This window comes from Haematobia irritans, chromosome 2 (genome assembly GCF_050003625.1).
Source record: "Haematobia irritans isolate KBUSLIRL chromosome 2, ASM5000362v1, whole genome shotgun sequence".
Lineage (NCBI taxonomy): Eukaryota > Metazoa > Arthropoda > Insecta > Diptera > Muscidae > Haematobia > Haematobia irritans.
The window spans coordinates 144,758,422-144,783,326 of NC_134398.1; the positions used below are offsets into that span (position 1 = coordinate 144,758,422).

Below are 24,905 nucleotides of genomic sequence, written 5' to 3' on the forward strand. Positions count from 1 at the left end.
ATTTGTTTGGTTTTAAGTGTTGCTTGTTTTCCAATGCCCACATATAGATATTGTTCAAGTCTGTATTCAGTTTTTCTATTCCTTGGGATAATTCATTTTTTGGGCAACTGAGATAAATTTGCACATCATCTGCATAGATTTGAATATTTGAGTATTTAAGTATGCATGACAGTTCATTTATATACAAACAAAACAAGAGGGGACCAAGGATTGATCCTTGCGGAACACCTTGTGTTATTTGCAGCGGTGTGGAAATACAGTTACCAATCACCACAGACTGTTCTCGATCTCGGAGATAGTTCGACATAAGATTAGTTTTTTGCATATCAAATGCTTTTGAATGATCTAGTAGAACAAGACAAGAGACCATACCTTCGTACAAATTTGATCGTATATTTTCGGTAACATCTATCAGTGCAGTTGTACAGCTATGCTTTGGCCGTAAGCCAGACTGAATACTTGTAAGAAGGTTTTTTTTTTTTCATTTAAATATTCATATATTTGTTTATGTACCACTCGTTCGAAAACTTTTGACAGAAAAGGTAAGATGGAGATCGGACGATATTCTCCTGAGGACTTTTGTATAGGGATTATTTTTGCATACTTCCAACTTCTTGGATATTGACTTGTCGTCAATATTGTATTAAAACTATGTGTAATAAACGGAAGTATGTAATCTAAAACAGTTTTGATGAACTTTGGATGAATGTCATCGAATCCTATAGCATCCGACTTAACCGACAAGCAACTTCTTGCAACATCACTTGATTACACACATGAAAATTCAAAAGAATTATAGTCGAGTTCGAACGGCGTGGCTCCCATCAATAACATTATCTTACCATATAAAAATTAAATGATAAGAATTGTGAAAACTGTTTTTAAAAATAAAAAAACACGAAATAAAAACACGATTTTTTTATAATATTTAACCCGATCTCAATTTGAGGATTGGCTTGTTTTGAGAATTATTGCCATTGTGTTCAATTCTGCTGTTGAGTGCGCTTTTGTTGAGAAACCACTAACCATAACAAAATATGTTTGAAATCGTGTTGAATTTTAGCATTTTTCAAATACATGATTATATATTAATAACATATTTTTAAATAAGTCATGGCAACACTGATTAACTGAAAAGTGACAACTGTGTCAATGAACAGCGTCTGTACCATTTATTCAAGGTGTAAGAAAAGTTGGCAACACTGAACATAGACAGACGTATATTATTTTGCGGAAAATAAATTTCATTTAATTTTATATTTTCTTTGGTAATACTGTTGACCCAGGCAATTCTCCTGCAAATATTGCAAAGAATATGCCTGGCCGTATCCCACACGATATGGAGTGTGACGTAGCGGAGGTAGAAATACCCTCATCAAATCAACATCAACAAGTGGTCATTGCCGGCAACAATAACAATGATCAAGTCAACGACCGTAAAAGGCAGCGGCTTGAAAATGCATTACAACCAACAGACATTGTTATTCCTGACCTGTCGGAGAAATTAAAAAATTACCAACCCACTGACCAGAACAGGTTTGGCATCCTTGGAGTGTTGGCTGATGTCAATATCGAATGTCCCAGTACCAGCTCGCAACCACCAATTAAAAACAACATCAACAACAACAAAACTACACAAAAACCAAAATGGTGTCCTCCCATTTACATCTATAATGTGAATATAAAAACACTAGTTGACACTCTTCGGAGCACAATTCCAAAATTTTCATTTAAAATCAAAAACATTAATAAAAATAAAAGCAAAATTTACTTTGCAGATACAACTGTCCATACCTCAATGATGGCAATTTTAAGGGAGAAAAATATTCATTCTTATTCTTTCACACCGAAAGAATTGAAACAATCATCTCTAGTATTGAGAGGTCTCACTTCTGACACTGAAATTGATGAAATAAAATCTGAGCTAGATACCATTGTTCCTGACACTGTAGCAAACATAAGCAAATTCACAACTACAAATTCCATAAAAAACAATATTGACACTGGCCTTTTCCTCGTTTCTTTATTTCCTGGAAAAATAGTAAGTGATGTTTCTAAAATAAACAGTCTACAAAATCAAATAGTTGTATGGGAAAAGCCGAAAAGAAAAGAAACGGACATACAATGCCGTAGATGTCAGAGATGGGGTCACACTGCAAAAAATTGTAACTCTAGTTACAGATGTGTAAAGTGTGATCAAAATCACAACCCTGGTGAGTGTCAGAGAAAGCGAGAAGATAATAATGAACCTTTTTGCAATAATTGCAAAGAACCTGGACATCCTGCAAACTGGCGAGGCTGCCCCACTTACAAAAAATATGCAGCAGCCAGAAAACAAAGAATTGCCAATGCGGCAGAAGAACGTTCCATTGCAAGGAACAATGTCCAAAGTGCTATTGGTGTTTCACGTATCGTCCCAGAGCAAAGTTTTGCCAGTCTGTTTAATACACGTCCTGTATCAAGTCATACAGTACAAAAACCATCCATCATTGAACAATTTATGAAATTAAGCTCACTTTTCCTTGAGCCAGAAGAGCTGTCAATTGAGCAGGAAATAAACATATTCCTGTCTGAATATCCAAAGATGCAAAAATCTGAGGCCAAAGCCGAATTTATTCGTATCCTAAACAAGATTAAAACTAATTATGGACCATAGAGTCATAAATTTTTTAACCTTCAATATAAGATCTCTGGTTGATTCCAGCAGACAAATTGACCTCAAAAACACTCTATTTCACAATAGAATAGACATTGGTTTCATTCAGGAATGCCACCTGAAAGGAAAAAGAAAAGTTAAACTAGATGGATACAACTTTGTGTATGACAACTCACCATTGGGTGTTGCTGTAGTTTTAAAAAACACATTTCTTTATGACAAAGTTTTATTAAATGATGTCGGCATCAAAACATCCCTGATAAAAGTCGAATCTTCTTTTAATAATACCACAAAAAAATATTTGTTTGGGTCTGTTTACATTCCATGTAATCACCCAGCTCAGCAACTTGAAAATGATCTGGAAAAATTACTTCGTCTTTGTCAAAATTTTGATGCTTTTGTGCTGGGTGGAGATCTCAATTCGAAAAATTCCGCATGGGGAGATGTCATCGAAAATTCGAATGGTAAAATACTTTACAATTGGCTGGAAAATCGTACTTTGGATGTTACCAGATTATGTGATTCTTCTCCATCTTATCCGAATGGACCCTCTTATCTCGATCATTTTTTGGTCAGTCCTCATCTAATCAGTAGAAATGTGGTGAATTTTCAGATATCATCATTACCATCATTCTCAGATCATTTCCCACTTAAACTGAATTTAAAACTTCAACACACTGGCTTCCTTCTGAGAACTCCAAATACCATAATATCATATAAAAACACCAATTGGGATAATTTTCGCCGTGACTTGGATTCTGCCTCAAATCGATTGTTGCCTCCACACAATAATAACTTGGAAAATATCGAAATTGATGATTTAATTAATGGATTCAATGAAAAATATAAATTGATACATAATACTCACTCCCAACAAATCCAGATCGTTGATAATAAATTCCCGTTGTCAGAAAGAACCAAAAAACTATTCAAACTTAAACACGACTGGCAGAAGCAACTAAAAAAAATCTTTCATCGCACAGGAAACAGAGTGAGTATTGAGTATACCATTCTTTCGAAGCAAATACAGCTGTTGAAGATAATCATAAAAGAATCCGTTAATATTGAGCAAGCAGAAAAATTTAATAAAAAATTACAAAATATAAAACCTGGTCCGTCCGCCTTTAAGGAAATATACCAAATAACTGGTAAAATAAAGTCTCCATTTTGCAGCCAAATTTCCATCAACAATGATGTTTCCAAGAATCCCAATGAAATAGCCAATTGTTTTCAACAATATTACAACACAGTGTTTCAGAGAACAATTCCCCTACAACCAGTTTCGGATTTAAATACAAAAGTACCTGCATATATTAGTGCCACAACTCCACATATATACTCGTTTGATGATGACTTTAACGCTTCTCAAAATCCTGATAATCTCCATTTTACTAATATAGAGCGGATCGGAAACATTATCCAGAATATAAATAATAAAAAGTCAAGTGGGATAGATGAAATCTCAAACTTTATTATAAAAAAATTCCCCAGTGCAACATTAAAGCTACTTACATGCATTTTTAATCACTGTATCAATAATGGATATTTTCCCTCTGTTTGGAAAGTAGCAAAAATATTGCCTATTAAGAAAAAAACGGATAGTGCTGAACCGGCAGACTTTCGTCCAATTTCTCTCCTCTCTAACATTGGGAAACTTTTTGAGCATGTCCTAAAGGAGAAAATGGAAAATAGTTACATAATTGATCCAATTCCAAATTTTCAATTTGGTTTTAAAAAGGGTCATTCCACCCAACATGCACTTTTGAAATTTCACAATGATATAATTTCAAATCTCAACTACAAAAAATGTACTGTAGCCATTGCATTAGACATTCAAAAGGCATTTGATTCTGTATGTCATATGGGAATCTTATACAAACTTGTTGAATTGGAAACTGACCCATTCATTGTGAAAATGCTTACCAGCTATTTTACGAACCGAAAATTCTCCGTAAACATTCAAGGGATATCCTCCAGCTTAGGTGAAGTAAATAGCGGGGTACCTCAGGGCAGTGTCCTGGCCCCATTTCTGTTCAACATTTTCCTGAATGATTTTCCACACACTCACGAGGACTCTCAGGCAATTCTCTATGCAGACGATTGTTTAATTTACGCCCACAGCACTTCCCCGGCAGAGGCGCTACACAAAGCAACACAACACCTCCAGCTCATTAGCGACTTCTACGTAAAGTGGGGAATAACAATTAATGCATCAAAATCTGAAGCAATATGTATAAGAAACGCTTCCGGTAAATGTCCCAGGTTTGTAGTCCCTGAGAGCAAGTCACTGAAACTCACACTTAATGGCATCGAAATTCCCTTCGAGACAGAAATAAAATATCTGGGTGTCACTTTCGACAACTTGCTAAAGTTCAACACTCATGCCCGATTATCGCTGAAAAAGACAAAACGTATACTTGGGTCATTTTCATACATTCTGGGGAATAAATACTTACCTCAAAAAACAAAGCTCCTACTATACAAAGTAGCCATAAGACCAATGTTGATATATGGATTTCCAATCTGGTTCACTATCTCCCCGACAGTGGCTAATGAATTAGAAATCTTTGAACGGAAAATATTAAGAAAATGCGTCAACAAGCATTACCAAAGCCGCGAAAAAAAATTCTCCAACTCCCACATTTATGAAACATCTGGAGTCCAACCATTATGCAGGTACGCCCTCAACCTCCAGCGTTCATTCATCGAGAGGCTTGCCGCACATGAAAATGAATTGTTGAGCACAATTTACAACATTGAAGAAAATGCTAATTGGTCTGATTCTAAATACCTCTCGTCTGTTGCCATCATTAATGAATTACTTGACAACGAATCAGTCAATCTTACCTTGCCGCAATTCTTCCAGAAAACGACACCTGGAACACATAGAGGATAAATGATAATTATAATTAACTCTCTCTTATAAACTAGTCTATAAGAAGAAATACGAGCAATTATTTATATTAGACCATAAGTCATATTACAATACTTACGTACCTGCCCTATGCTCATGCATATTCGCTTCAACTGTGATACTAGTATAAAAAAAAATACTCACCATTGTACTCTAAAAGCTATTATATTAGCCTTCGTCGCTAACATACAATTTGTTAATTCGTTTTAAGTGTTTTTTTAGTCGTAGATTTAGTATTAAACATTTATTTATTTTAACAACAGACACTCGCGCTCTGTAAGACAACAACAAAGGTTAATGAGCAAGCCTTTTTTTCATTCATCTCATGTGCCATGTACGCACAATCGATTTTTTTCACTATAAAGCAAGAGCTATTTTACATTATTTAACTGTGTATTAGAACAAGACAGATATAGTTCTAAGTTTACCACTAACTTATCGATAAGTTCATATCATCAATGTAATCGAAATTAATAAGTCTCAAATAAACATACTTACTTACTTACTTACCATTTATTCAAAATTTATTAAAAAAGGAGCATCATTTCTGGAGAGAAGCATCAGAGGGAAATCCTTGCGACACATTAAGTACTATAGAGGTAAGCTGAATTTAAATATTTGTCTGGACAAAAATTATCTATTTAAACATTGTAGGTGGATCTTCACGAATTAACTGACGTAGGACTATAAACGTGACGAATGTATTTTTGTCAATGGCGTAACTTTAGATTAAATCTTTGATTAAATGCAGTTATAATAATATGTTTGATAAGTTTAGATATTTAACAAACAAAAATTTTTGTGGATTCTTTAGTCCAAGATGTAATGGATAAAAAGAGAATAAACTACAATGAATTTAGGAGTAAAATAATGAAAATATGGTCATATCATTGGGTAACACTTATGTGATGTGCATCTGGAATATGTACGAAGATCTATCGCTCTATTAGGAATATTTGGTGGGAACAGCTCACATTACAATCTAATCTATAAATAACAAGAGAATGATGGCGCCATTAATGAAAATTTTAGCATTCTCTGTAAGCAGACGGATTATAGCTTTGATCTTTATCTCGGAGATGAAAACGAAAACTGATCGCATTGAAAGTGTTGCTCTTGTAATGAAATAGGTATGTTATCAGTTTATAACTTTATTTATTTTTTTAAATAATGTCACAATTGAATGCGATTATTAAACACTCTATAGTTTCCAATTCTACTTGGTATATGTATAAGTAATTTATTCTTTGGGTTTTGTCGCACAAAATTCAAGAGGAAAACTAATGTATATTGTTTGCAAGTTACTGACTTTTACAAAATTTTCCAAAGAAATATGTACAACAATAAGTTTTTGTTAGTAGTAAAGATATGCTACGATGATATATTTGAATTTGCAAAATTCTATTATTTATCGTCATCATGAATATGCCATAGCATATCACAATTTACTCATGATTTTCTATAGTCATCCTCCATTTGTATTTAGAAATACAAAATATTTTCCGTTTATATTTAGCAATACAAAATTCGTGGAGCCGATGAAGTAGTTGGTTGTCATATATCTACTCCTCCGGTACGTGTTAGGCTTCCACCTTTATATGGTGGTGGTTTAGGCCTCAAATATGTATTCGAAGGGCTTTCTGTTTGATAGAAACTGGTGGTGGGACTGTAAAATGGTAAAATGGATTATGAAATTTAGTACGTAAAATAATGATACTTAAAATATATCGATCGATACCTTTGAGAACGTATACTAGTATTATCCAGTAAACAATTAGGATCCTTTAAACTTTTAAGAGTAGTAACAGGTTGGGAATTGGTATCGGAATATTGGACCATTTGAACAGTTGAAGAAGTGGTGGGATATGACTCCTTATAGCTGCAATTATAAAATGGAGGATATGAAAAACGAGTTTTTTATTTCTATATAAAAGGAAGAAATATATGTAGGTGTCTATGAAAACCTTTCTTCATTATTTTTATTTAAATCTGTTTCGTGTGATGATGATTCCAAACATTCTTCTTCACAAATGTGGAATATGTTGTCAAAGAAAAATTCTGATTTAGGGTCATGTCTAAAATAATAAAAAAAAAAAATAAAAAAAAATTAAATTAATAAAAAAATATAAATTATAAACTTAAATAAAGGCTACACGATTAAAGTGCGAAAGTAAAATGCTAAAACATGATTGAACGCGTTTTACTTTAACAAAAAACAGTTTGAGTTTCGTAAAAATCAATTTCTCTTCGTTATAATTGATGCGCTGACGCAATCATTTTAAAAATCAAAACAGAATCATAACTTGGAAATTTTTCCAAATGTAGTGTCTTGATTATATTCTCATGATTTGGCGCCAACGATTTTCTCTTAGATGATTTGTGTTTTCAAGAGAAGGTCGAATTTGGTAAATTGTATTTAAATACCACTTTGATTGTTTGGGAAAAAATTCAAAAATGGTTTGCATTCCATTTTTGAATTTTGCACAAAATGTCTTTTTTTATACCCATGGTGATGGGGGTATACTCCTGCTCCGATTTTCGGAATCGCAAGAGTTTAGTTTTCTTATAAAGAAAAACATTGAGATACTATCGGACTAAAATTCAATATGTATTTGAACTTCTTATCAAAGAAAACTATGTTGCAAAAATTTAAATTTGTACGCTTTAGGGTTAAGAAAAGATCCCCAAACGAAAATTTAGCGACTTGCGATTCCGAATATAAAGTATATATATTCTTGATCAGGGATGAATACTAAGACGGTATAACTGTAGATGGTTCGTTTAAAGCGCTCTATTTATCAAAAAATGTAAAATTATTTATTTTAAGAAAATTGGCTTAAATAATTTGAAAAAGTAAAACTGAAGCGAAGAAAAACAATTCGACATAAAATACAAAAGAAATTAGATTTTTAAAATGAAATTTAAAATCGAGTGTCGCCACATAACCATGTCCGTCTGTTGTAATCTCACTACGCTATATCATGCCAAAAATTTGCACATATTAGTTTTTGTCTGCAAGTAGATCAAGTTTGAAGATGGGCTGTATTGGTCCAGGTTTTGATATAGCCCCCACATTCAATTGGCTTGAATTTAAAATCTAGATGTCTTCGAGGTCCTTCTTCAGCGTCTAGCCATGTCAATTTTTATCCGATTTGCCTGAAATTCAAAATCCATAGGTAGTCTAAATATATGTGGCGAATGTGATGTGAATAGGTTCATGTTTTCGGTATAGCCCCCATATAGCCTGATCTCCTGATTTGAATTCTTGCTCTTCTAGACACAGAAAATTTTATCCAATTTGCCTGGAATTTAAAATATTTTCTTTTTAGGTTTGCTGAGGTTTGTTGTCAAAATTTAAAATTAGAGTTCTTTTGGACATATAAACACATATGGCAAAATAGAGTACTTATATCGGTCTATTTTTGGAACACTACACCTTAAAATTACAATTGGAATACTGTTAGGTTAGGTTAGGTGGCAGCCCGATGTATCAGGCTCACTGAGACTATTCAGTCTATTGTGATACCACATTGGTGAACTTCTCTTTTATCACTGAGTGCTGCCCGATTCCATGTTAAGCTCAATGACAAGGGACCTCCTTTTTATAGCCGAATCCGAACGGCGTTCCACATTGCAGTGAAACCACTTAGAGAAGCTTTGAAACCCTCAGAAATGTCACCAGCATTACTGAGGTGAGAGAATCCATCGCTGAAAAACTTTTTGGTGTTCGGTCGAAGCAGGAATCGAACCCACGACCTTGTGTATGCAAGGCGGGCATGCTAACCATTGCACCACGGTGGCTTTACTGTGGAATACTATTAAAATAAGATTTAGGTACACCACCTGGAGTCGACTCCGGAGTCGAGGCCAATAAGAAATGCTGAAGTCGGAGCCGAAGTCGAGCAAAATTGACTCGACTCCACAGCCCTGATTAATAAATGGTCATTGATCATGGAATGTCAAAATGAAAATTCCAAAAAAAATATTGTTTTTCCTAATATTTAATATGTTCTTAATACTTACAATTTTTGATGCCTGAAACATAGTGTTGCGGTTAGAATACCACAAAGTAAACCAAAGATTACAGTCGGTATGGCAAACGCAAAAGCGAACTCATCGATGTAATTTCGTATTGGTACTTCATCTCGGGCCATACCTAGCCAACGATCTGTCCGTCTTTTCATATTATTTATCTCATTTTGACCCATGATTTTGTTGACCTTAAAGTTCGACGAATCATGATTATGATGTAAGACTTCTGGATCAGTTTCGGCTCCAACCATTTTAAAGGCACACCAATCTAATTTGAAACCAACATTTTCAAATATTTTCTGAACTGATGTACGTTTGTATGTACACGAGGACAATTTGTACAGAGGGCGAACTTCCTCTTGCAGTTGATTTAAGCGATCCGAAAATTTTGCAAAACTTCCCAAATGAACGATTACCCTGGAATGTATTATATAAAGACAAAATTAAAAAAAAAAGAAAGCTAACGAACTGCTATCTTACCCTTCATGTTGTTGGGGCCTAAGTGGCAAACGCCCTCCCATATTAACGGCCGATTCCATAAAAACTAAACTTAAATCGGATTCACTTTCAGGCCATAAATCTTTCCGAAATATATTACGTAAATTTTCCACACGTCCTGGATCCATTAAATGCACCCAATTTAAATTATCGATTTTCATTTGGACGACATTTGGTGCATGAAATTTGGAAGCAATTGTCAATAATAATTCGCAATTACGGGTCTCATAATTCTGTTTGTTCAAAGCAATGATTTGCAATATAATTCTCTTCGATGCTAATCGGGCTGGTGGAGTGCCATAGAGAAATCCGGCATGATGCTCCTGACTATACATATAACGCATCCATGAGGGTAGATCGGGATATGATTTCAATGAAGGTGTGTAACGGAATTGCTCATTGATAACTTGGTGTGTCCAATTGAATAGCGATGGTTCAATTTTAAATGTATATAGTTCTCCAACCGACGCCTGACCTACAATCTGATTTATCTCGGAAGAATTTACACTCGTCGAGTATAATAACAAGGTCGATGATAGACACAAGAATATTCCTATTTTATTAAACATTACTGCCATCTTTCGATTGTCCTTTTCAAAACATAGTTATATGTGGATAAAAATCATAGATATTTATATTTCAAAATTAGTTTTATGTATTAAAAATTCTTTAAACTTCACTGCTTATCGAAGATTGTCTAACAGAAAAATTTGTGTATCTGATGAGAAGAAATTTGTTCTATTTTTTGAAATGTGGGGGGTGGTAGATGGGGTAATCATATGTTATAGCACACTTTATTTGTACGCGAATATGAGAAATGTAAACAGAGAACATAACGGTATATATATATGTGAAAACAACCCTGTTTTTAGGAAAGAAATTGTGCCATATCTAACGAATAACTAGTTTTTGAGTCGAAAACCAGTTATTTTTAGCGGTTGTTTTATATTTGAAGGTAAGTACTATGTTCGGTTTTCGAGTTAAAAACCACTTTATTTTCGCGAATACTTTTCCTTAAATAATCAAAATTATAAATGAAACCAAACTTATTCCTATAAAATAAAAGAACAAATATATTTATGAAGACGATTATATTTTGATCAAGTCTTACCAAATAATGGATGGAAAAGATCCAAGGAATTGATTGCAACTAATTTTATATTTCTAAAGTAATTAATTAAAAACAAGTAACCGTGAAAACAAGTTGGTTTTCAGCTTGAAAACTGATCATAGTACTCAGCTTTACAAATGCAAGATTTCACTTCTTTCCTGTGATTGTTTTTAAACAGCTGATGACAGTATTGCATATTTTTGGTGATCTCCTGGATAAAAGAGTGCTCTGTTTTCTTTTAGTCCTTCACGGCTCAGGATATCCAGTGCTAAAAGAAAACAGCCCACAACGAAATTTTCGGTAGCGTTCAATTTTCTAAAGCTGAGTACTATGTTCAGTTTTCATGCTGAAAACCAGCTTATTTTCACGGTTACTTTTTTTAATCAAATAATTTCGAAATATCAAATGGTTCGCAATCAATACATTGGATCTTTTCCATCCATAATTTGAAGAGACTTGATAAAAATGTTATGGTCTTCATATATATTTTTGCACTTTTAATTTAGTGTTTTGCATGGCTGAATAAGGAGGTTGAATCACGATAACAAAAACAACAAATTTCAATACGTTGTTTACAATTTTAAGAAGTCAAAATCAGCTGATAAAAGAATCGTATGGCATTGGTAAAAGTGGCAATTATTTATTCTTTCAATTGTCATGAAAAAATAATTAAAATCCAGAGAAAAATAAAGGTTCAAATTTAATTGCGTCACCTATGAGTGATTGTGAAGTGGATAATTCATTCGAGGAACGCCGATATGAGACAAATAAGACTATAATACCCACCAAAGTTAAGAATGGAAGTCAGTCAAATGGATCTTCGCCATCTGTTAACAAAAACAGTTTATGATGCAGTTTAAAAACTGATGTGCGTGGTATTTTGAGTCTGGAATATGTTATGAAGATACTCAAGTCATCGTTAAACAATTCTCCAGCTATGAATGCGCGAGTTTGTTTGAGATGCATTTGCTATGCAGTGTCATTTGGAGAGCTGCAATCACCATAAACATATGATTTTGACATCTTAAAATTTTGTCGAAATAAAAAAATTGTAATCATATGGGCCCATGATTTAACCTTCTTGTTCAGCCATGGTGTTTTGGTGAAAAACTCGAACATAGTACTTACCTTAAGGTAGTACGCACCTCTAATGAAAATTTTTGTTCATAAAGCTGAGTACTATGTTCAGTTTCAACCTTAAAACCAACTTGTTTTCACGGTTACTTTTTTAAATTAATTAAATTATAAATATAAAATGGTTCACAATATAAATGGTTCACTTTATAAAAATATAATCGTCTTCACACAGATTTTTGTACTTTTAATTTGGTGTTTTGGTGAAAAATACGAAAATAGTACTCACCTTTACAAGCTTGTCAAAAGCATATTTTTGAGAGCAAATATTTAATTCATGGTAGAAAATATTTAATTTATTATTTTAATTTATTTAATTTATTACAATCATTATTTATTTTATTTATTTATTTATCAGTTTTTATTCAGTAATACTAAGCCTACATGGCCTAAATACATTTGTATTACAAAGTTTTTTATAATCTGAATAAAAGTGGATGTAGTAAATTTAAATACACCCTGCCAGCATTTCAACGTTCCATTTCATCTTCATCGCTACCACAGACTCGTAAATGTCACTACAACCATCCTACTGTGATGGGGGGCAGCATATCATAAAGTACAAAATGTACTTCATACATGTATTTTGCCATCACTACTTTTACAAAAGCCATTTTATTTTTTGTGAAACGCCAAGCGCAACCAGCTTGTTATATTTTATTTAAATAAAAACGAAAATAAAGTTCTGAAAACATAGATTTTACGCTTAAAATTGTGAAAGGTATATTGGTGAACAATTTTTGATTTTCCAAATGGAATAAAGTGATTGTTTTTCAAATATTTTACAGACACGCTGCCTCCATCGAATAAAAACACTGGCTGATAGACGCTGCAACATGTAACTCGCTACTTGTAACTCTACATCATCATTAATGCAAAAAATTATGTTAAATGTGATGTGATAGTGGTATAAATGTTATATTTTTAAGAATTTGTAAATGATTAATCAAATTAATAAATATCTAAACAAACGTGTTTTACTCGACCACTATGATTCTTTTACCACTATCTTAAAATGTACTTTTTCTGATTGTTTGGAGGGTCTCTTATTGGCGTCGTTCTAAATTGATCTATAAAGGCACCTAATAATTGCACTCATGCGAAACCTTTTTGTAGTAACTTGGCGTGGTACAACTTCTCAATAGTGACGGCGCTTTTCCGACGAGTTTTTGATATCGTATATGATTGTTTTCGACGTACTGGGGATTCTCAGAAGCGCCCCCAAATTCAAAAAATGTTGGCAGGGCAACTATAAATTATATAAAAAAAATAAACTAAAAATATAATCTAATAATTTAATCATGATCGGCTCCCCAGCCATATATACTGAAAGAAAGATATAAAAACAATAAATCCCATTAGCAATAATGTACCAGGAAGACTACGAATCAGAAAGTGTCTGAAAACTTTAATACGAAACACATTATTCGAGTGTGAGAAAATGCGCAGTTCAGCAGGTAAGACATTCCATTAAGAGGTGTGTAAAGAATCAACAATTTATTTAAGAAATATTTGGAAGAAATATTAACAATTGTTAAAAGCGATTAACTGGTTTAATATTTGTGTGCATTATATTTCTCTACACTCTATACACAAACCGTTTTTTGTTGTAGCCTTAAATAAATTTTTGTTCCCGAAAATTTCGCAAGAGGTGCATACCGGCCTTTAGGTAGTTGTAGCTCTCCAAATGACACTGCATAGCAAATGCATCTAAAACCAATTGACGCATTCATAGCTGGAGAGGTATTCGAAGATGATTTTAGTATCTTGATAACACATTACAGTCCCAAAATACCACGCACATCAGTTTTTAAACTGCACATGAATTGTTTTTGTAAATAGCTGGCGAAGAGCCGTTTGACTGACTTCCATTCTTAACTTTGGTCGGTATTATAGTCTTATTTGTCTCATATCGGCGTTCCTCGGATGAATTATCCCAGAAAACAAATTCTTTGCCTCAACCGAATTATTTGCCAACCGAAAGCAGGCGGTTCCACCAACTATCAATGATATCTGTCAGCACAACTAACATTTGGCAAATGTAACTGCATGGTAGTGTGTTGGATCAACTTTGCTTTGGTTGTCGCAATCTCAAATTAATTGTTTTGTTTGTTGGTGCAACCGCCCTCGATTTTCTTTATTATTATGCTAACCAAATTCCAATATTAAATGAAAGGCCAGATTATATTGCGATTTTATTATTTTGATACAAGATTTACAATCATAATAAACTACGAAAATAAATACAAAAGGTGCTAACTACAAAGGCTTTTGATCTACATATATGTGAGATCAATTTACATTACAATTTACAATTTTTTATAGGTAATGTTTGTATACCAATGACAGATGGTTATTAGGTTGCAATTATGTGGTCAAACTACAGAACCTAATTCAATATACACTTGCCAGAAATATCTTCCTTAAGCCTCTAAATATAAATACAGATCGACTTAGACTCGTCCTGTGTGCTTAATACAATAAAAAAAGCTCGCTTGCCGTAAAAGGTAATTGTGTTTGTTGGTGTATGAAGCCTGCAATGGAAACTTTTGTAATTCCTTTCCCTCCTTTTTTTATTAATCGGTGCGATACTTACCGGAAGGCAACTTCTTTTCTATAGGATAAACTTTATTCAATGTATTGCGGACTATTACCAAGTAATTGCTGTTCCCCGTTTTGCAAATTTGTAGCGTCATACATTTACCATATCGATGTTGATATAAATATTTATTTGTTGCAACAACTACCTTACGCCCGTCCTATAATTGAACTAAGATTCTATTAGTATACTCAACTTTTGGTTGTATCAACCATTTGTTGATTCCCATGATGTAGGTCTCACTATGCTGGTGGTTAGCTCAAAAATTTTTATGCAGCATAAAACCAAATTTATGGTCATTGGTTATTGTAACCAATTGAATGGTTATGGGAATTTCGTTTTGATCCTGTGAACTTTTTAATGGTCGTGTTGGATGTATAATGGGGAAAATAATCAAAACATTGTTCTTGTAACAAAAAATAAATTACTGACATCATATCCTCATTGTAATGATCGAATTGCAACCAACCATTTCTCTGGGTGCACTTCACAATAACTCATAGGTGATGCAACTTGAACCTTCACTTTTCTCTGGATTTGAATTATTTTTTTCACGACAATTGAAAGAAAAAATTTTTGCCACTTTTACCAATGCTATACTATTCTTTTATCAGCTGGTTTTGACTTCTTAAAATTGTACACAACATCATGGCTGAACAAGAAGGTTAAATCATGGGCCCATATGATTACAATTTTTTTATTTCGACAAAATTTTAAGATGTCAAAATCATATGTTTATAGTGATTGCAGCTCTCCAAATGACACTGCATAGCAAATGCATCTCAAACAAACTCGCGCATTCATAGCTGGAGAATTGTTTAACGATGACTTGAGTATCTTGATAACATATTCCAGACTCAAAATACCACGCACATCAGTTTTTAAACTGCATCATAAACTGTTTTTGTTAATAGATGGCGAAGATCCATTTGACTGACTTCCATTCTTAACTTTGGTGGGTATTATAGTCTTATTTGTCTCATATCGGCGTTCCTCGGATGAATTATCCACTTCACAATCACTCATAGGTGACGCAATTAAATTTGAACCTTTATTTTTCTCTGGATTTTAATTATTTTTTCAGGACAATTGAAAGAATAAATAATTGCCACTTTTACCAATGCCATACGAATCTTTTATCAGTTGATTTTGATTTCTTAAAATTGTAAACAACATATTGAAATTTGTTGTTTTTGTTATCGTGATTCAACCTCCTTATTCAGCCATGCACAACATGTTAAAATTTTTGTTTTTGTAATCGTGATTCAACCTCTTTATTCAGCCATGATGCCTACATTGCCAATTACTTTGGAGTGGCAACTACGAATAAAACATATGTTTGTATCAGATTGTCATTGGTTTGATAAGTGATAAGAGGTGGAAAGGTATATTCTGCCGCAGAAAAGTACGTGGCGTTTCCAAGAAATTTTCACAAATTGTTTTTAAAAATATAATGAAGTTTTGCTAAGAACAGTATTACAAATTAAAATGGCATTAATTGAAATATTCTTGATTAGTGTTTATTATGGCTCAGCCATATTCACAGTTCTCTTGATATCGGTAAGTTCCATTGATCCACACCCTCATGATTAGCACACATTTGACCGGCTAGTAATATTAAGTTGTAATAAATAATATTTTTATTTTCAGCTGGTTATAGTACAAAAGTCGATTACAACACCATTACCTGTAATAAAACGTCACAAACAAGAAAAAACCTATCTCGATCCAAACATTTTAAAGAACATTGAATTTCCCAGCATAGAAGATGAGCCCACCGTTGATTTGAGTGTCATTGTGCCAGCCTATAATGAAGAAGAAAGAAGTAAGTTATTGATAACACAATGGGCAAAAGTAAACGCTTGTTGAACTACATAGTAAACAGAGATTGATAAGATGGGTATAGGAATGTGATCATAGTGTAGGAATATTGCATTCTGCTTTAAATCAAATCGGGCTGCCACTTGAACCTAAAGTTGGTACCTAATGTTGGTATTAATCATGCAAACATTGTTTCACATAGGTTCTTAATTATGTATAGCCCCCATATAAACCGAATGCCAAATTGGACCTCATGGAGGAACAAATTTAAGCCGACTTGCTCGAAATTTTTATCTCTTTTTACTGTGGTCCCTTTACATAAAATGAAATTCTTTCCGGTAAAAATTCTTCCTTTTGCTGTAGGTTAGGTTAAAGTATCAGCCCGATTTAGTTTCAGGCTCACTTAGACTATTCAGTCCATTGTGATACCACATTAACTAAAAGTACCTATTACATATGGGCACTTCTAGTTTTAAGCGCTCGATTATTTTCTTCTGTTGAACAACCCAGGTTGTTCCAAAAATTTTAGCAGACTGCCTAAGTTACCGCTTTCCAGGTCCGCCAGTAATCTAAAGCTATATGCCCATAAAATTCACTTACGAGCGTCCTGCATTTTAACGCTCACACAAGAGGTGTTTAATTGATTCCTTTCCTCCGCATCATGACAGTTCATATAGTAGTCATTATACTTCGCGCCAATACTTTTTGCAAAATCGCCTAACAGGCAGCGGCCCATTATAGCAGATTACTGAGGTGGGATAATCCACCGCTGAAAAACTTTTTTTTGGTGTTCGGTCGTAGCAGGAATCGATCCCACGACCCGCCTTGCATACACAAGGTCGTGGGATCGATTCCTGCTACGACCGAACACCAAAAAAAGTTTTTCAGCGGTGGATTATCCCACCTCAGTAATGCTGGTGACATTTCTGAGGGTTTCAAAGCTTCTCTAAGTGGTTTCACAGCAATGTGGAACGCCGTTCGGACTCGGCTATAAAAAGGAGGTCCCTTATCATTGAGCTTAACATGGAATCGGGCAGCACTCAGTGATAAGAGAGAAGTTCACCAATGTGGTATCACAATGGACTGAATAGTCTAAGTGAGCCTGATACATCGGGCTGCCACATAACCTAACCTAACCTATTATAGCAGATATCTGACGTCTTGAGAGCACTAGCATATCCAGTGTGCGGTTTAATTTTAAATGGGGCCATATTTGCTTGGTGTCGTTGCAACCCTTGCAATTCTCCCATCGAACATTTGCCATCATAACAGCCTTCTCACGCAGTAAGAACTTGCACGTAGCCAGAGGCATACCAACAGATTCTAGTTCCCCCGGAATATGTAAGGTATTTCCTAGCCTTCCAAATTCATTCGCTTCGCAGTTCCCCAGTATTTTTCTATGGCCCGGCACCCATATTAGGTGATTATTGTACTGCTCAGTCATCTCGATGAGCAATTTGCGGGAGTCGATGTCCGTTTTTGAGTTAAGAAACTCAGAGCCAAAGGATCTTATTGCAGGTTGACTGTCTGAGTATATATTAATGCCAGCATTTGTTGGAACATTACTTCTCAGTAAATTCGCCACCTCTCTATTTCTAATATTTCAGCCTTAAAAACACTACATTGACTTTTCTAAGTTCCAGGTCTTTAGAATATACTCCGAACCCCACTTGTCCATTTTACAATAAATTTATCTTCAGTAGATCTATTCGTAATGGTTAAATAGTTTTTCCTAGAATTCGAAATTCTTTTGTTGCAAGTGTCACGCGATGCTACATCTATTTGCCGATTTCTCTTTGTATTCGACTATGAATAAAGAATAAAGTTCCGTCTTAAATTGAAGGATTTATGGGTATATGAATACACCTATTTGGGCATTTTATTTTTGTAATTTCATATCTCGAAATTGTAGGTGGTTTTGGCTTTGGTTTCCCCAATACTGAATTTATGACTAATAAATTTATTAATATATAAATATATTCAAATATATTAACCTTATATATATATTTTTTTTCATTCATTATAATATGTTATTGGCCAATGGGATTTTGTACTATAATTTATGGACAAAATTAAATTAAATCGTGCATATTAATATATTTTAATTAGAAAGTTTCTCGTATGGTTTTCTCAAACTTTTGAATTCCGTTAGCAATAGTAAAACTGTTTTTTTGTATAAACATTTACAAATTAGGTACTAATTAAACCTAATAAATGTAAATTTAAAAGTCTATGTGTTTGTTTTTAATATCCCAGCAAAAAAACCGTAGCCAAAAAAGTAATGAAAATGTTCTTTTTGGATACGGAAGTGGTGGAAAATTGACGCGATGAATTTAACATGGGCTTGTCATAGGACGGAAGTCCTCCATTTCAACAGCCGTTGCACTGAATTTGTATCACTTCCTTAGGTGTGATCCGAATTCAATGTTTTGGATGTAAATTAAAAAATTCTGTGATATTTTGTGAAATAAATATTTTTTTTTTAATTTTTAATGGATTCGAACACTTCTCGGAAACGTTTGACACAATTTTTTCAGATTGGATTTTGCATTTTTTTCGACAAAATTTAAATGATTTTTACAAAAGTATGAAAAAACCAAGTTATAAAAAATTGAATTAAAAGAACTTCCTGGGTAGTTAAAATAAAGAACATCATTGGGAGTGCATCTTCTGGAAGTGCTTTTAAAGTTGTGTCTTTGGAAGAACTTCCAAATTTTTTTTGCTGGGATAATGAATGACTACAACCTTGATTACCTTCAAATAAAGATGCCATGGACCCAGGTTTTAGACGTGATTATACCTAGCAATATTATATGGCCAGGGTTATCAACAATTTTTATTCCTTTATAATACTTCTAAAATGTCACACAACGTTCACTTACACCATTTTAAGATTTTTGCAATATGGTTTAGAATATTGAATTTCATGCAGAAAGCTAATTTATTTTTTGTTAATGATAATAGAATCATATATATTGTCCCTTTGCACTTTTTTCATTTTAGTGCCCTCTATGTTGGATGAATGTTTGGAGTATTTGGAAAATAAAACAAAATCTGAAAATTTCACCTATGAAGTTATTGTTGTAAGTGATGGCAGCTCAGATGGTACAGTTGCTTTGGCATTGAAATATGCCAAGCGTTTCACTGTTGACAAAGTACGCGTATTGGAATTGGTAGAAAATCGTGGTAAAGGTGGTGCTGTAAGATTGGTGAGTAAGCAAAAACATTCGACAATAATTCGTTCTCTTTTAGAAGGCAATAAAAGAAAGTTATAATTACTCTATTATGACCTAATTTAACATGGTTCTTATCACAGTCACAAGTAAAACGATTGATGTTAAATTATTATGGAATGCACTAAATGTGGCAGTTATCTTCTACTCTAGAAAATACATTCTGCGATAAGAAATAATTGAATTCATACAATTTTTAAGGGGAGTGGGAAGTGTTTTTGTTTTGTTTTTATTTTTATTTTTGTTTATATGAGAAATTTTGGGTCTGATCGACTATGTTACATTCATGCAGACATAAATAAATAAATAAATTTTTGGGGAAATTCCTAAAGGTAATTTTCAACTAAACCTAAGTATGAAATATTTCAATTGGTGGAAGCCGATTTTGTGCGAAATACTCCTCCTGGGTATAGTAACAAATTTGGTGCTATCGTTTAATAATTAAGTTTTAAAGGAGGTCTGCACCACATTTGAATAAATTGCTTTATAAATTCCCGCAGTATTCTGTTAAACTAATTGGATTGTCCTAATATTAGCAACACATAGAAAATTTATTCAATAGAAAATTTTCTTTTCAACAGAACATTTTGTCAGCATTTATTTATACAGAAAATTTCAAAAATCAAATCCATCAAAATTTTATTTCTATAAAAAAATTTTATCAAAATTTTATTTGTATAGAAAATGTTCTCAAAATTTTATTTCTATAGAAAAATATGTCAACATTTTATTTCTATAGATTGGGTATAATGGCGTTCCGTTCAAGCTCACTTAGACTATTCAGTCTATTGTGATACCAAAGTGGTGAACTTCTATCTAATCACTTTGTATGCACATGACCCTTTGTATGCCGACAAGTATTCGAACTATGTTCCATAAGAACATTTGGCCTTCTAGAAACTCATTATGTTAATTTTGGATATCGGTCCAGCAGAGGCTGAATCAGATAATGACTTGGTTTATCATTAGGCTACATCTAATTATAGGATTTACCTAACCATAATAGGTGATAACCGTGGAGGGTGTATTAACTTTTAGCGGGGCGAACGGACATTGATGAATAGACTCGGAAATTCACAATGATGAACTGATTAATACATACAACAACGTTCAATCGAAATGTTTTTCGCGATTTGTTTGATTTTAGCATTGGACTCTTGTCATTGTGCAGCCTAGGCTTGCTTTGAAATTAAATTGTCCCTCTAATGGCCCCAATTAAAATCGACCATACTAGTTATGCACTCTGACATCGCAACCTTTAGTGCGGATTCGTCAATCAAGCCGTATCATTTTGGCTAGAGAGTTCTCAGGTCAGGTTAAATTTATGTCCAATTCTAAATAAAACTGATTGCTATTATCAATCAAAATTTTATTTCTATAAAAAATGTTATCAAAATTTTATTTGTATAAAAAATGTCAAAATTTTATTTCTATAGAAAATTTTGTCAACATTTTATTTCTATAGAAAATTTTGTCAAAATTTCATATCAATAGAAAATTTTGTCAAAATTTTATTTCTATAGAAAATTTTATTTCTATAGAAAATTTTGTCAAAATTTTATTTCTATAGAAAATTTTGTCAAAATTTTATTTCTATAGAAAATTTTTTCAAAATTTTATTTCTATAGAAAATTTTGTCAAAATGTTATTTCTGTAGAAAATTTTGTCAAAATTTTATTTCTATAGAAAATTTTGTCAAAATTTTATTTCTATAGAAAAATTTGTCAAAATGTTATATCTCTGGAAAATTTTATCAAAATTTTATATCTATAGAAATTTTTGTCAAAATTTTATTTCTATAGAAAATTTGTCAAAATTTTATATCTATAGAAAAATTTGTCAAAATGTTATATCTCTGGAAGATTTTATCAAAATTTTATATCTATAGAAAATTTTGTCAAAAAACTGTCTAGTATTGTACTTGTCTGATCTTAATAGGGCCTAAACTACCCTGATATCCGGTGTAATAGCGATACTTCTGAGCGTTCCTTCTCCAAGTGTGAAACTCTGTTCAGACTAGGCTATAAAAATGAGTCACTGAGGTATTGGCTCATAGGTAAGACAGGATTTTGCCATCTTTGGTACCGGAGTTGCCCATCTTTGGTATCGTTATTTAAGTCTAAGTGAGGCTTAAATAACGGGCTACTACTAACCTAAGCTACTACAACCAAAGCTTCGCCGTCAACATTTTTTTTTCAATTTGGCGTAACCTTCTAGAATTCTCACTACATCGTAAACGGTCGTATACGATATCTAAATCGACATCAGATTCTAGTTCCACTGAAATATTTCAATTAGTCTTGCTATTAGCTCAACCGCCCTCATGAGTTTTGTTTCGACATTCTATGGCAATTTAGGAGTTGTGGAAAAAAGATCAAGAAATTTATTGCAAATTGACTGCTTAGTATCCAAAGTCGAGTAATACTTATGAGATTTTAAGTTTCTGCTTTTTTTGTGGACAGAAAAACGCGAAAAGGGGTTTCAATAGAGTATAATCGAGTGTTTTCCGACCTTAGCTATAGTTCGGATAGTCTCACTGCCATTATCTCTATAACAAAAGACAATAGATGCGAGTCTGTGCCCGTCTTACTAAATAAGCATTTTCTAAAATCGTGTCTATTCGAATGATGACCACCACTCTACAATGTCATATATCACTATTGCTTAATGCTACCCTATGGATAACCTTATCTTAACCTAACCATGGATATTTTTAGTCGATATTAGATTTTTGCACGGCGGCTTTGGTTTTCTTCCATCTCTACCAGTGTTGCCAGGTTGGGGGTTTTCCCCCCAAATTTAGGGGTTTTTTACATGTTTAGGGGGATTTTTAGGGGTAACATTTATTTGGGTAAAAAATTATTTTAGACCCTATAAAGTGGAGCAATTCTCAACAAAATTTAGAACAATTCTGGCATGAATTTTGAAAAAAAAAATGAGGGAAGTCAACCCATGTTCTTAAATACAAGCAAGTATGTTAAGCAATGACATTCTGTTTTAAACGCATCTGTTGAAGGGGCATTTTTAATATTTGATACAATTAAAAACAAATTAAAATAATGGTATTGTAACATTAAATTATTGGTCTCATAATTTCACGCCTAAAATTTTGGCGAATAATGTACATATTTACTGAACTTAAATTTTTGTTTATTTTTTATTTCTATTAATTATATTTTATAAGCCGTTGTTGTAATTAATTTGATTTGAAAGATTTATACATTGAATTATATTGTTTTGTCTGCTCTTTATATTGATATACATTTTATTATTATACCCATAGAAAAATTACTTTCCTCAGGAACGAAATTTTAGACAAATAAACCCGAATTTGTGGATAGTGGTATAATGACGTTATCTACTGATTTTTATTTACTTCAAAAGAAATTTTGTTCTTCAGAAAGGAAAAATCTTTCAGTATATATATTTGTGTTAAATTTAATTTGTAATGTGTATCACTGCAGGATTTTTTAACGAAATTTGGGACACCTTTTTGGCTTATTAACATTCTTAAATTTTTTGGGGGTTTTTGAAAAAAGTCTAGACTAATTTAGGGGTTTTTTTCTTAAGATTTGGGGGAAGAATCCAAAATCAACTGGCAACACTGATCTCTACATTAAAAACTAATCTCAAATGGTACAAGATATTACAATTTGTCAGTTCGTTTAATTCATATGAGGGAAATGAGGAAAATTGTGAAAGACAAAAGGACACGTACACCCACGTCTTATTAGAAAAGATAGTACTCATCGAACTTCCTGTTAATGTCGTAGTATTTTTTTTTCAAATTCAGACATTTCGGGTTTTTCCATTTCTAAGTTTTATTAGACATATGTAGCCGATTTTAAGTGGTTTAGCCTACTCTGGCTGCTCGACCTGGGCAAATAACCTTAATTTATGAAAAGCAAGTCCGAAACTGCACAATATATTCTTTAAGACGTACTCGTCCATACGTTCTTTGAAATCAAATAGACACCTTACTATTATATTTCTGCTGTGCAGACTCAAATAATATTGAATTATTAATTATTATAATTTTCAGGGTATGCTCAGTGCACGTGGGCGTAATTTGTTATTCGCCGATGCTGATGGTGCTACAAAATTCTCCGATTTAGATAAGCTATTTAATGAACTTGCCAAGATTAACAAAGACTGGAAACATGATGCTGTGGTTATTGGTTCAAGGGCACATTTGGAACAAGAGGCCATAGCAACAAGAAGTGCATTTAGGTAAGGCTATTAATAATTGTGGTTATTTTTACACTAAATCGATTAACAATAATAACATTAAATTTTTATAGAACTTTTCTTATGCATGGTTTTCATTTCTTAGTATGGCTTTTTGCTGTACGCTCCCTGCGAGATACTCAATGCGGTTTTAAACTTTTGACAAGATCAGCTGCTAAGAAATTATTCAGCATTATGCACGTTGAAAGATGGTAATAAGTGTTCATAACATAATTTTTATTTTAATATGTAAATTAGAAATATTTCTATATTTTCAATTTTAGGGCATTTGATGTAGAACTCCTCTACCTTGTTGAACGTTTACACATTCCAGTACGTGAAGTTGCTGTGGTATGGCATGAAATCGAAGGTTCGAAGTTAACACCATTTTGGTCATGGCTTCAAATGGGCATAGATCTATTCTTAATATGGTTCCGTTACACAGTTGGAGCTTGGCAAATAGTTCACTCTAAACCTCACACAGAATAATCTCTTGAATCCTTAATTTTCTTTTATTCCACCCTCATATGTTTTCATCTTATGTTAATTTTTTGGATTACTATTTAGCATTTAAAAATATTTATAGTTTGAGCTTTTTGTACTATACGAAACCTGTATACATGAATCTATTATTTTTTATAATAGTTAATTCAATGCCTAAAAGAGTGTATTAAGAAAAA

General features: G+C 33.0%; 2 protein-coding genes and 2 long non-coding RNA genes across 5 annotated transcripts; 2 read left to right on the forward strand and 2 right to left on the reverse strand.

The window, feature by feature from the left end:
- Positions 1-6,705: 6,705 nt before the first annotated feature.
- Scgalpha (sarcoglycan alpha) lies at positions 6,706-10,839 on the reverse strand. 2 transcript variants are annotated; one of them, XM_075296467.1, is made up of 5 exons: positions 10,083-10,839; positions 9,594-10,019; positions 7,535-7,645; positions 7,309-7,449; positions 6,706-7,236 (listed from the first exon to the last, which is right to left on the reverse strand). In XM_075296467.1, the coding sequence occupies exons 1-5, from the start codon at positions 10,676-10,678 to the stop codon at positions 7,125-7,127; spliced, it is 1,386 nt and encodes a 461-aa protein (XP_075152582.1). In that variant the 5' UTR covers positions 10,679-10,839; the 3' UTR covers positions 6,706-7,124. The 2 variants fall into 2 exon arrangements, with proteins under 2 accessions (XP_075152582.1, XP_075152583.1); XM_075296468.1 differs by lacking the exon at positions 7,535-7,645.
- A 1,989-nt stretch (positions 10,840-12,828) lies between these two features.
- Positions 12,829-13,316, forward strand: LOC142224179 (uncharacterized). Its single transcript, XR_012719057.1, has 2 exons — positions 12,829-13,066; positions 13,134-13,316. It is a non-coding gene; the product is annotated as an uncharacterized LOC142224179 (long non-coding RNA).
- A 1,211-nt stretch (positions 13,317-14,527) lies between these two features.
- Positions 14,528-15,340, reverse strand: LOC142224180 (uncharacterized). Its single transcript, XR_012719058.1, has 2 exons — positions 14,942-15,340; positions 14,528-14,879 (listed from the first exon to the last, which is right to left on the reverse strand). It is a non-coding gene; the product is annotated as an uncharacterized LOC142224180 (long non-coding RNA).
- A 963-nt stretch (positions 15,341-16,303) lies between these two features.
- On the forward strand, positions 16,304-24,905 carry wol (Dolichyl-phosphate beta-glucosyltransferase wollknaeuel). The gene is made up of 6 exons (XM_075296469.1): positions 16,304-16,504; positions 16,595-16,769; positions 19,769-19,974; positions 24,041-24,228; positions 24,300-24,437; positions 24,510-24,905. Exons 1-6 carry the CDS (start codon positions 16,433-16,435, stop codon positions 24,712-24,714), a joined length of 984 nt encoding a protein of 327 aa, XP_075152584.1. The 5' UTR covers positions 16,304-16,432; the 3' UTR covers positions 24,715-24,905.